This window comes from Pseudocercospora fijiensis (assembly GCF_000340215.1).
Source record: "Pseudocercospora fijiensis CIRAD86 unplaced genomic scaffold MYCFIscaffold_10, whole genome shotgun sequence".
Taxonomy (NCBI): domain Eukaryota; kingdom Fungi; phylum Ascomycota; class Dothideomycetes; order Mycosphaerellales; family Mycosphaerellaceae; genus Pseudocercospora; species Pseudocercospora fijiensis.
The window spans coordinates 755997-768387 of NW_006921541.1; the positions used below are offsets into that span (position 1 = coordinate 755997).

Consider the following 12391-nt stretch of genomic DNA (forward strand, 5'->3'; position numbering starts at 1 on the left):
TCAACATTGCTTCTTTCTGACTACGCAACGAGATCTCTACACCCGCGATGATGCTAATGCTATGTTCCCTCTCCGCGGGCCTTGCCTACCTCTTTCCCGATCCGACCAGTTTTGCACTGCCACCAAGCCATCGATCTCGTCCGACGCGTCGAAGAGCATGGAATATCGCGAAATAGCTTGATGGTAGACTTCACATATGACATAGCGGGCTTCCTCGTAATGCTGGGAATAGAATACCAGCTGGTGTGGTCCTGCAAGAGAGGACTCGTCTGGAAAAATGACATGGCTCAAAGAGTGCGACGAAGCTTCTCGGGTTCATGCTGACACAAAGAACGGTCTTTATAAATTGCGGTCAGGAAAATTCCAGATGGCGGTACGTTTACGGTGTGCGAACGACAGGATAAGCGCGACCTATACTCCCCTCGTCCCTCGGGTTCCGGTCGCTACGTCCTTAGAAGGATAGAACTCCAGGGGGTCGCCGACGAGGGCTCCGCAACCGACACCCGTCCGCTATGCAGGCGGCGTGTCATCGTACCTCCTCTACAACCACCCTTCTAGGCCGCGAGGGGGCCCTCGATTGCTACGAGTGCCGACTTTGTTTGGAGAGAGTAGGCTTGGCATGTGGAACCGCCATTCAGAAGTTCCGTGACCGCCATGTATCAAAACCGCAAAATTGTGCTAGAGTGCTTTACTCTTTAACAATACCGCTTTATTCGAGCCTTTTCAGTGGCGTTGCTTTAGTGTCTTCGAGACACATCGACACAAGTTACGCAATCACGCGGTTGTCCTCACATGCAGCTTCTTGGTAGTCGAAACCAGGTTGTAGATGCGGTTACGGATCTCAGGTGGGAGATCGAGGAATCTGAAGTTGGTCGCCGCGCAAGTCGTGAGCTATCTGAATGGTGCAACAATGCCATTCTTCCATTCATCCACATGCCCTTGGCATATCTTCCAAACGTACAGCCTAGGTAGTCTAAAGTCGGCCATGCCGTCAGATTCTCGGATCGCGTACTGAGCGATGGTCATTGTTCATGTGAAAGGAGAGGAGAAAGAAGGAAGGCAGGCATTGTCTGGGCGGACGAAAAGTGGGTCCAGGGATGGCTCGGGCCGACGTATTTCCGAGATCGAGGGCGAACATTCTTTCCTTCTTTCCACTCACTTTTCCGTCTCGTTCATGCAGCATATACACTGAAACATCACCTTGGAACAGCAAGACACGAGCGCTACGGGCGGTCGAGAATTACCCAAAACGCGAAATATGGATGCGCAGATCCCAGATGACGGCTTGAAGTGGTTTGGCGAAGGCTTCGATGGCTTTCCGAGGCGCCTCCCAGACGATTGCGTGGAGTGTATCATTCACGTCATCGACCAGAAATTGAACAGCTCCTCAGCGATACGAGCAAGGCTTACCGAAATCCTTCGCGCAGCAAACGATTTGAAGAAGAGGCACCTCCGAGATTATATCTGGCAGCGGCAGCATTTTAACCTCAACCTCCTTCCAAGACCAGATCTCGCCAGGTCCGATATTTCGCAGGCGTCAAAAGCCACACCGTTTCTCAAGGGCAGGACGGACTTTGGCGACTCGGTTGCTGATGAGTGGCTCATTGTTTGGCTTCTGCGGGAGCTCAGCTCACAGTTTCCCAATGCCTGGATCCGAGTTTACGACACAGATGGCGAGTTCCTCCTCATAGAAGCTGCGAATGCGCTACCGAAGTGGCTGAATCCAGAAATTGCTGAGAACCGCGTCTGGATGAATGCAGGTCATCTCAAGATAATTCCACTGGAAAATGGCTTGACATCGCAAAACCTGACTTTGCAAGACGCCCTCAACATAATCCGCCAAACCCCGGACAAGCTTTTGATTGAAAGCGCTGTAGAGCAGGAAGCTTTTCACAGACTACGGGAGTATCCTTACGCTATCTCTTCTTCTCTGCACAACGGTCTCATCACAATTCCTAGAAGACTTGCGTACCTTCTGCACCGCAATCCTGCCTATATCTCTCCTGCTATTGAAGCGTTCTACCTGCGTGATCCGATCAGTCTAAAGCCACTGAGCACGAAAGATACAGCCACGCTAGTCTTTGCACCAGAAGACTTCGTCACAGTCAGTCTCAAGTTCACCAAAGTCGGCTTCGCTCAGTTGCGGAGTCAAATTTTCGATGCTCCTCCAGCATGGACGGGCATCATTCCAAGGCTTCAGGACGAGAAGGTGATGGTGGGCATGAAGCTTGCATGCGGCTTTGAGATACTGCTATCCGATCCTCAGAATCAAGACAATAGAGAAGTGCGCGAGATGAAGCTGCTGTTGGAGGATATCGAAAGCGGCGAGGAAGTCCTGCCAGACGATGCTGAAATCTCATCTTGGCCGAAGACTGAGGGCGATGAGAAATGGCTTGACATTGATTACAACGACTTCGAGAAGGAACTTTCGGGAAAAGCAGCATCTGGTCAGCAGACAACTAAGGATGGCTTTGGAGATAAGGGTGCACAGGAAAATCTGCGTAAGATGGTGTCACGCTTCGAAGACTTCATGAAAGACGACGAAGCTGGCGTGGATGGTATTGACGACATCAGCGGTAGCGAGGACGGGGACTCAGAAGATGACCTAAAAGCGGAGAAGTCGGATATTGATGACGTGGATTTCGAGAACGCCATGCGTGAGACACAAGCCATGCCGAAAGAGCAGCTTGAACAGAGCGGTCTTCTTGCAGAAGCTCGCGTATTAGCGCTACAAGATGCCGAAGATGCAAGCGATCTCGAGGAAGATGAAGAAATCCGCGAAATCCTGCGAGCACTGGGAGAAGAGCTCCAAGGTCATGGCGCACTCGATCTGAGCAATGGAAGGATCAAGAAAGTCGAGAATAATGACAAAGGCAAGGGCAAAGCGCTGGACACCTTCTCATCAGCCACCGACAGACCCTTCTTCGGTCCCCCTCGACCGGCCAACATGGTTGCGGAGAAGAATGTGAGCTTTGCAGAGGATGATGCAGAAGAAATCGGACCTGGCGACGAAGAATTGATCTATGATTACGAAGACTATAATGATGTGGATTTGGGTCTTGCGGAGAATATGCTTGAGAGCTTCAAGGGCCAGGCTGGTATGAGTGGACCTGCGGGAAACTTAATGAGGTCGCTTGGTGTCAACATGCCAAGGGATGAAGATGGCGATTAGAAAACCAGGGAAAGCATGACATCTTTACAGCATCGTATACTTTTACGATAGCTTCTCTCCGTCCTACAATCTACAATCCTCTAGCTACCCAAACCACCTTTCTCATCATCAAACCGCCCATCAACCTAGCCACTCGATGTCCTTCCCACCCTCACAACTCATCCCGTCCCCCCTGATCCAACCCCCCAAAATCCTCCTCACACCTAAACGAACCCGCAAACATCACATCCCCACCTTTGTACACCGCATGTTTCGGATACCTACAAATCGGCCTCGTAAAATTCCTAAAACTCTCCATAGGCGCACCAGGCATCGGCAAACTCTGCCCATCGAGAAATTCCGGCGCCACGCCTCCCTCAACCCAATGCACCAAAGAATTCATCGCCAAAATGGGCATAGCCCCCCGCCCACCGAAACAGTGCGCCACCCCGGGCGCTTCAAAGTGTCGAAAAAAAGAATCGATATCTGGGACTTCGGCTTTGACGCGTTCGTAGTAATCTTTCGTTCCACCTGGAGGGATGAGTTGGTCGGTTAAACCATGCCAGGTCAAGAGTTTCCCACCGGAGTCTTTGAATTCGTGGAGATCTGGATCTGCGGAGTCGATGAGGGAATGGTATTCTTGGCGAGAGATTTTCAGGAGTTGGTCGAAACCTGCTTCGTCGATGGTGGTGATGTCGTAGGTTTGGTCTTTTATTAGCCAGGTTTTGAGGTAGTCGGCGGAAATGGGGAAGGGGGCGCTTTTGCAGTTTTTGTTGGTTTTGTCGCATTTTGTGTTGGCGAGGCCGGTGAAGAGGGGTTCGTAGCCCATCAGTTGGACTTCCGGGTTGAGACCGTACCAGATTGGTTTTCCTTTGCGGATGGGACCTGTCCAGACTGCTTGGGCGATTTCTGCGGCGTTTTTGGAGATTTTGCGTTGTTCTTTGCCGCAGGTGAATTTTTTGCCGATTACGGAGCTTGCTTGGAAGTTGCAGAGGTCGGGGGCAGAGATGATGTTGTCTTCGATGCCGTCGAGTTTGTCACAGGCTTGCACCGCTGCGGCTGTGATTGCATTGAATTCGCAAGGTGGTGGGACGTAATTGAGTTCGTGCATCTTGACATGAGCATAATGCTCGGTAACTAAGAAAGTGACCCAATTGATCGCTGGAGCAGCTGCTAGGATGCCATCATAAAGCTTCGGATATCGCTGTGCAAGGACAAGGCCTTGTCGGCCACCTGAAGTATGTAGCAGTCAGCAATCATGTCCAGCATCAAACTACGGACGTCACCTACCAGTACTGCATCCATTCCAGTACGCTCTCGTAATCGTCTTGTCGTAGTAATGCTCGGTGATAGCTTTCGAAATCTGCGTCATTTCATCCAGAGATCTATAACCGAAGTTCTGAAGCAGATGCAAGTTCACATTTCCAGGACTGATCAGACCCCATTCCGACGAGTTCAAAGAGCGAAATCCGAAATCGCCAAAGAAAGTATGCCCAGAATCCGTGTTTGCACTCGCAAAACCTATTGATACTCCCGCAGCCAGAGCACCCTCGTTACCAGCGCACTATACGTACACGTTCAGCGTCTCAGTTTGCAGGTTGCATTTTTGATTGATTGGACTTACCCAACCACCACCACCCTGACCCAAAAATCTGCCAGACCACTCCGTCTCCTCCAAAGGAAGCCATACATTGATACGTATACTATCACCGAGTCCTTTCATTGTCATCAGCACATTCACCCCTCTTCTTGTGTGCAAAGTTCAAACATACCGGGATGCGTATACACGACCGTCACATTACAGAAATCAATAGGCCTGATCTCCGCCGGCAAAGCAGGTATCGCAGGCGTGACAAGCTCATATTGATTCCATTGCTTCACTTCTTCAGCGTAGATATCCACAATCTTGACTCCTCGCGCATCCGGCAAGGTTTTTTTGAAGTTCTCGACTGTGCAGCCGGTTGTTTCTGCGTAAGTGCTGGCTGCTAGAAATAGTATGGGGAGAGTACGCCGCATGGTGGCATTCATGAAGGGTGTTGAGAATTGGGTGGAATTGTAAAGATAGCAAGAGATATACGTAGTTATTGCTGGAGAGGAGGTGTGGTCAGCCTACCTTGACCCAAGCTCCTGGATCTGCGAACTCTAGTTCTATGATATCGCAGCGGGGAAGATGGAATAACTAGGCCGGCCATGGTTCCAGGGTGAGTTAAATAGGCGATATCGTTTTGGGAGCGACTTCTGCTCTTGGAATCCAACTGTTGCAATATTTACCTCCGAGGATCTCATGAAAGTGTGCTTCCAGGTAAGTTAGACATGTTTGCAAAGATGAAGTTGCTACGAGTGCTTGAAAGTATCGGATGTTCGGGAGAGTCAGGGGAAAGCTCGGGGCATACGGTATTCTATCATTCATCAAGGCGAATTCCAAACAAAATGCTCAATCTTTCCACATGGCCATAAAAATTCCCGTCTATCAACTATAATCATCACATTCCCCCTCAATCCCAGCAACACTAACATTCCTCACAGCAACCCCATCCCCAAAATCCCTCACACTACCTTCACCCAAGTCGTCATAAGACTTCCAATCTTCCCGCTCCAACCCACGGCCCGGATCTCTCGCAAACGCAACCCAAGCATCCTGCATAGCATGACTGGTCTCGTACTGTAATTTCGTACTGTTCCCGCGAAAGTTGGGATGCGTGCCGAAAAGCATCGAAATCTCCGCACCGTGGTACGCGCCCATCCAAGGCTTTGGGGAAAGATTGGTGAAGTTGCCGGAGTAGAGAAATCGATATGTGAGCAGGTTGGACTTTTGTCTGGCCTTGATGATGGCTGTGATAGGACAGAAGAATGCTGTGAGTAGCATCTCGTGAGCTGCGGTTTGGTTGGCGCCGTTGAGGTCGTAAGCGATGTTTCCGATTCCTTCATTTTTGTTCGTTCCGATGATGGTGGGCTATGAAGAGGAAGATCAGGTTTTGGAGAAGAAGAGAATGACTTGATCAAGACTCACGATCTTAGCGATTTTTCCAGAAAGAATTCGCTCAGACCTATTGGCAAAGACAACTTTGTCATCTACTGTAGGGTAGAACAGAGCGGCCGAATTACCCGGTTCTGGGAGGGCGTTTGCAATATCCATCGCGGGCACTTTACGCATACAAGCAAGCTGGTCTTCACCATGGCAGCCAAGATTTGCAGCGACACCAGAAAAGTTCATGCCGGTCCTGTCACCCCAAGTCGCGATTATTGGCGGATTCGAAGCTTGGATAACACCTTTGGCAATAGGATCCTTCGGCCAAGCATATGTATGAGCATCCACAGATCCTGCTCCAGCAGATTCACCCCATAGAGTGATTCGCGAGGGATCACCGCCAAATGCTGCAATGTTATCCCTCACCCACTCCACAGCGAGACGTTGGTCCAGGTACCCGAGATTCCAGTCTTTGAGGGCTCTCACTCCGCCTGGGAAGCCAAAGATGTTGAGTCTGTACTTGATCTTGACCACGATATGGGTCGGAGTTCGATCAATCCATTGCGTTGGAATCTGTCCCAAGGATTCGCCACCTCCTTGCCATCCGCCGCCGTGAACCCAGATCAAAACTGGCAGGGACTCACTCTTGGTCCTGTTGACGGAGGGCGCATATACAGACAAGGTCAGACAATCTTCAGACACGCCTATTTCTTCTAGAAATTCTTGGTTCTTGGGGTCCGCGAGCTCCTGGTTGTAGATGGTCGGAGCATCTCCAGCTACCTGCATACATTGCGGAGTGTATTCTGTCGCTGCGATGCGAGCATCTGGCTGCCATAAGGGCTCCGGAGCAGCCCATCTCAAATCTCCGAGCGGCGGCTGAGCGTATGGGATGCCTAAGAACTGCCGTACGCTTGGGTATGTGTCTCCGATCTTGCCGTGCATTCGTCCAGATGTAGTCGACACGGTCAATTGGTCGCCAAAGCTATGGGCCTGCTCTTGATATCCAAACACCCAGACTTCACCGAATGCCAGTGCAGTAGAAATCGATTCTTTTACCCTCATTGTCGCAGCTCTTCAATAATGCAGTACAAATGAAGGGACAACAAATGGAGTATCTCCATCTTCCTTCCTCTATTTTCTACAATGCCCTGCCCAGCCTGAATGCTTCAGCCGTGCATCCTCCTCGCTTGCCAAGATACTCGGTATACCGCTTCAGTGTGCGTGCTGACCGAATCGTTCTTGGCTATTGTATCCTCAGCTATTTTCAATGTTCAGATTGGGGCTGAAGTCGTGTAGCCATGCTTCTGTGCCACGTTTGTCATCGGCAGGACTGGAGCTCGAGATCTGGGGGAGGGGAAAGCTGGGAGCTCTTCGTGCATTGACAGCGAGTGTTGTGTCTGTCAGTTATTGCTATTGCCAATTCCAGCCGCAATAAATGTACGCATCAACAGTGCGAGTGAGAAGCGCTTATGACCAGGATGTCATCTTCAGCCTCAACAAGCGTTGAGCAAGGACCAGGGCCAGGGCCAGGGTCACCAGGCGCCGTCCAGGCGTCTGACAAGGATTACAACATCGTCCACGCATCACATTTCATCAATGCTGTTGCTACAATACACAAGGCCATCGTATATCAGGATCTCTCTACGCAATGGTCATGATGATCCTCGGCAACAGCAGCAGAGGACATCAATCCCACCTCTCCCGATCCCTGTTTTCATATTCATGCCCCTCATGCTTGACCATGCTTCTACCTTCCTACAACTTGGTCGACTTCTTCGCATCATTGGCCACATCCTGAGCCTTATCCTTCACATCCTCAGCCTTTCGCTCCGCCTCCTTTGCTCCGGCGCCTGCTGCCTTCTTTGCTGCTGCGGCGGCCTCCTCTGTCAATGTCGTTAGTAACGATGTGCAATTGTGCCGGAGTTTGGTGTAGCCGCGTAACTTACCGCCCTTCTCAATTCCCTTGACAATCGTCTGCGATACGCTCTTGTCGACGGTCTTCAAGCCGTCTTTTGCAGCTTCGACTGGACCCTTCTGGACGCGCACCGAGGTGCTGAAGAGGCGGACGTTGCGGGCGAGGTGTTGGCGGAACATTGTGTTGGAGTTTGTTGGGGGAGTTTTGAGGTACTTGTGGTAGGTACTCGGGTTCTGCGTGTGTCGAGTGTTGGGATTGAGTGCAGGAATAATGGCTGTCAAAGGGAGAATGGGTCACTCGTGACTGCCTGCCGTTGAACGTCATTGTGATGATCGTCGGCGGCTGGAGCTTGGTCCAGCTTCTTCCCATTTTTGGAACCGCTAGAACTTCCTCGGAAGGCACTCCACAAACCACAGAGCGTGCACAATGATGATGCACATGGCGAGGGTGAACAACAACCGCATTGAACAGCGTCTCAACTTGATATTCTGCTGACCTCACCTCACCACGCTCCAGCACGTCAAGCTGAACGTCGAATACTAGCAGGAAGTCATGCTTTGGCAAAACAGAGAGCGATTCGTTGCGTTCTGTCAATTTAATTTCGTTATTACCTCTCGTATACACATGATCTATTCGGTTTGCAGGTCCATGTCGGTCATAAATCCATAAATTTCCTTCCTCTCGTCTCTAGCAGCAGCTCCCATTAACACCCTTCGCACTGGGGATACCAGCATCAGCCAAACGACTCCAGCTCCAGTAATCCTGCAACATGCCCTCACCATCCACAGCATCCTGATCATTCAACATCTTATAGTTCCAGAAAGCACTTCCACTCGCATACTCCTGGTAAGCGTACACCTGAGTATCATACAGCGTCTTCCTATAGCTCAAAGTGTTGTTGTAGAGTGTCTGCAGACTCCACTCGCCGATGAAGACCGGAAATTTGCCATCTCCTTGTCCAATGTACTTGGCCTGTCCGCAGACCGCTGGAGCGACGTATTGCGAGTAAGCTCCTGCGGCGGCGAAGAAGTAGATGTGGCTGTCGATGACGAGGTTTGTGTTGGCTGGGTAGAACGGTGACCAGTATTCTTCCGAGAAAAAAGCATCCTGCAGCATGAGTGGGATGCGCTTGTCGACCTTCGCGATGCGGGAGAGGACACCTTGCATGTAAGTGTTGATCCAGTTCGTGCCGTTAGTGGTGAGACCAGAAGGTGTTGCGAAGCCGGCGAAGTTGTCTGATGGCTCGTTGATGGGTGCGATTGTGAAGGCATATGTGCGGCCAGATGTGGAAATGAAGGAGAGAATGGAGTCAATGGCGCGGAAGGAGTAGTCGAGGTTCGTGGCGTTGAAGAACCAGGCGCTACGCCCAAAAGCCTCGCCGATTCCGAGCGTGTTGACACCGCCGGGGAGAGAGTGCAGGCCGATGATGATGTGCATATTGTAAGTGTCGATCGCGTAATTCGTGATCGCTCGCAAGTGGGCTTGCTGGGAGCCAGTGTAGAGCTGGCTTCCTGGCACCTTCACCCATGCCGCGTAGGTGGTTGGGATGCGAAGAGTGTTGATGCCAAGTTTGCCTAGCTTGTCGATGTCTGCTTTGGTGATGAAGGAAGCATAGCGAGCATCAAGCTTAGGTCCGCAGACCTTGAAGCCAACGGCACCACACCAAGTCCATTCATCTGGATAGTTTGGGCCGATATTGGCTGCCCACCAGTCAAGATCGTAATTGTTTTCCTAATTTGAAAGCGTGTCGTTAGAAACCACTTTCCAGCTACGAGAAAAGCTATTCTTACCTGCTCGAGCCATGCACCGAAGTTGACACCATTGGCTTTGTAGGTCTTCCAATTGACGAAGTTCTTCTTTTGCTTTGGCCAGGTGATGGAGTGTGCGATCTTGTTGATCAAGCTGTCGACTTGGCCAAACGCGATTTGATTGCAGCTGAAAATGCTTCCATGGCTTGCGGCGTTGGTCTGGAGAGTCACGCCAAGTTTGGCGACTGCAGATGCCAACCTGTCTGGTGAAGTGACTGCGGAGGTGACAGTAGTGACGGCATTCTCAACACCACCGATGATAGAAGTGATGAGGTCTCCGAACAAGCTGGGAACCGGGACAGCGTGTGATGAGGTGGCAAGACCAAGGAGGATCGGAGGAGTGAAATGCATGATGGGTGAAACGAATGTATACAGATGCAAGGAATGGGAGTTTGATGGCCTACACAATGCGCAACGAGCGAGCTTGTGATAATTATATACCAAGCACTCAGCTATTGCTTTTACACACATGCCCCATCGCCATGCCGGACATGGGCGGCGATGGCTTGCAGGTTGAGTCGAGATACCCAAATTTTCCAGGCCATCTGATGGACTACATAGATAGTGTAGCGCTAAAGGAGAAGGCGAAGTCGAAAGTAGCTTGGCCTGAGTGCGTAAAGCGGAAATCGAGTCCAAGTTGAGCGTTGTGCCCGGATTGTGCCGAAAAGCCCTAAGCGCCAATAAACCTTAGCAAGCCACGTCGCGTGGCTAGAACGCGATCCGTGCCGAGATCTTTTGTGGCGACTTTTTTTTTTGCCTCGTTGCCTCGTGCCTCCTTTCGAGAGAGCAACAATCTGTCGTGGACCCATGTTAGATCGATGATACTTTCGGCGGTCTCAATGACCACGACCCGGATCCAGGCAGTCGGAGATTCCGCGAGAGACTGCGGTGGCATGGCGTTGCCGAACGCGCTACACGCAGCCTCAGCCTGTTGTGGAAGTTTTGTACATGCAATGTTTACAATCTGGTGTAACGACATGATCTAGGTGGTCGACTTGATCCTGGCTTCTTTCTTCGCTCGCTTCTCTTCCCTGCGCTTCCTCCTCTCTTCCTTGCTGAGACCATCCTTCGAGCTCGCTCTCTCCACCGACTCTTTCGAAACAGACTTCGACAGCCTCAACTCCGACGGCGGCGCAGGTTCATGGCCATTCACCATGTCGACATCTTCAATCTTCTCTTTCTTCTTATTAGACTTCTTCACCTTCGGTGTCTCTGCGTCAGGCTTATCAGAAGCGCCATGAGCACCGAGTGCTTTCGGGAACTGGAGCGATTTGTCTTTCTTGGAGGGTCGTGAGGCCTCCTCGTCTGTATCAGAGCCAAGCCCTGGATCACCCGCGCCGAAGCCTGGAGGTTTGTATCTCATTCTCATCCCTTTTGGCTGCGGACGAGCTGTTGACACTGCCGGCCTCGCGATATTCGCTGCTGCTTTACTCCCCGTAGAAGTGTCAGCTCGCTTCGCGCTCAAGTTGGGCAAATCAACTTTGCGTTGCAAGACCAGCTTCATAGCGATCCGTTGAGGAGCGGGATCGTAGCCATGTGCAGTCGGAATCACTGCTGTGTCGGATTCAACACCTCTGTCTTCGCTCAGAATGTAGCTTGTGCCGTTGTGCTCGAGCACAGGCAGGCCAGTGTGCGTCGAATCAAGCGCCAGTTCTTTGATTGATGTTATAGGCACATTAGATGGTGTAGTAATCGTCCATACTTGCTTGCCGGTCATAGGTCCTGCAGGAAGCATCGACTTGGCGATCGAGCTTGCAGAATACCCTGGAGGCGGCTTGTACGGCTTCACAGGCACAGCCTCTGTCCGCGCCATAGCAGCTCCAGGCTTGTGTGCAGCCGCGTTGCCCTCATCGCGTTTATTCTCCTCTTCTGAGTCTGTCTCCTGCTCATCTGAAGACTCATCTGAGGAGTCGCTATCCTTGTCCTCTGCTTGAACAGGTGTAGCCGGCTTCGTAAGCTTCGCTTTGGCTGTAGCAGCAGGAGGTTTGGGTGCTATTGTTGACACCCTCTCCGCTTCGACTTCTTCACTGCTTTCTGAATCTGTCTCTTCCTCATCAGACGAATCTTTAGCATCTTCTTGCGCTGCAGCAGTCTTTACTCGCTTTGCTTCAAGCTTTGTAGATTCGCGCAGACTGCTTTCATTTTCCGCCTTCCGCTTGATGCCGTTGATCTTTGGTGGGATTGACTCTGGCTTTCTCGGCACAATCGGCGCATCTGGCATTTCCTCGTCGGAATCGGTCTCCTCTTCATCGCTGCTCTCGCTCGGCGTGGGCGCTTTGGGCGGCGGCGGCGGTGGAGCAGCGGCGGCCTTGGTTTTCTTCGGCGATTTGGCCTCACTCTTCTTCGTTTTCTTCTCTGCTTTTGCGACCTTTGCTTCTTGCTCGCTCTCAGACTCCACAACACGTTGCGCGCTCAAGGCAGATTCTTTGCTTGCAGACTTGGCAGCTTTCTTGCTCTTCTTTCCTTCATCCTTCTTTTTTGTCACCTTCTGAGCCTTTTCCTTGCCCATTGTTGCCCTGCAGCGCCCCAAGCAGATATTGTGCTGGGTC

General features: G+C 51.3%; 6 protein-coding genes across 6 annotated transcripts; 1 reads left to right on the forward strand and 5 right to left on the reverse strand.

Annotated features, from left to right (window-relative positions):
• Window positions 1-1258: 1258 nt before the first annotated feature.
• MYCFIDRAFT_44941 (uncharacterized protein) lies at window positions 1259-3172 on the forward strand (the record flags this gene model as incomplete). Its single annotated transcript, XM_007933084.1, has 2 exons — window positions 1259-2854; window positions 2981-3172. The coding sequence occupies 2 exons, from the start codon at window positions 1259-1261 to the stop codon at window positions 3170-3172; spliced, it is 1788 nt and encodes a 595-aa protein (XP_007931275.1).
• A 151-nt stretch (window positions 3173-3323) lies between these two features.
• On the reverse strand, window positions 3324-5437 carry MYCFIDRAFT_65475 (uncharacterized protein; the record flags this gene model as incomplete). Its single annotated transcript, XM_007933152.1, has 5 exons — window positions 3324-4384; window positions 4442-4715; window positions 4776-4867; window positions 4924-4972; window positions 5423-5437. The coding sequence occupies 5 exons, from the start codon at window positions 5435-5437 to the stop codon at window positions 3324-3326; spliced, it is 1491 nt and encodes a 496-aa protein (XP_007931343.1).
• Window positions 5438-5633: 196 nt separating this feature from the next.
• MYCFIDRAFT_108978 (uncharacterized protein) lies at window positions 5634-7094 on the reverse strand (the record flags this gene model as incomplete). The annotated part of the gene is made up of 2 exons (XM_007933253.1): window positions 5634-6104; window positions 6162-7094. Coding segments are annotated over 2 exons (1404 nt in total), but the record flags the coding sequence as incomplete, so codon positions are not given.
• Window positions 7095-7685: 591 nt separating this feature from the next.
• Window positions 7686-8286, reverse strand: MYCFIDRAFT_53904 (uncharacterized protein). Its single transcript, XM_007933114.1, has 2 exons — window positions 8066-8286; window positions 7686-8002 (listed from the first exon to the last, which is right to left on the reverse strand). Exons 1-2 carry the CDS (start codon window positions 8211-8213, stop codon window positions 7875-7877), a joined length of 276 nt encoding a protein of 91 aa, XP_007931305.1. The 5' UTR covers window positions 8214-8286; the 3' UTR covers window positions 7686-7874.
• Window positions 8287-8721: 435 nt separating this feature from the next.
• MYCFIDRAFT_191101 (glycoside hydrolase family 5 protein) lies at window positions 8722-10193 on the reverse strand (the record flags this gene model as incomplete). The annotated part of the gene is made up of 2 exons (XM_007933254.1): window positions 8722-9765; window positions 9825-10193. 2 exons carry the CDS (start codon window positions 10191-10193, stop codon window positions 8722-8724), a joined length of 1413 nt encoding a protein of 470 aa, XP_007931445.1.
• A 631-nt stretch (window positions 10194-10824) lies between these two features.
• Window positions 10825-12351, reverse strand: MYCFIDRAFT_200117 (uncharacterized protein; the record flags this gene model as incomplete). The annotated part of the gene is made up of 1 exon (XM_007933255.1): window positions 10825-12351. One exon carries the CDS (start codon window positions 12349-12351, stop codon window positions 10825-10827), a length of 1527 nt encoding a protein of 508 aa, XP_007931446.1.
• Between the last annotated feature and the right edge of the window lie 40 nt (window positions 12352-12391).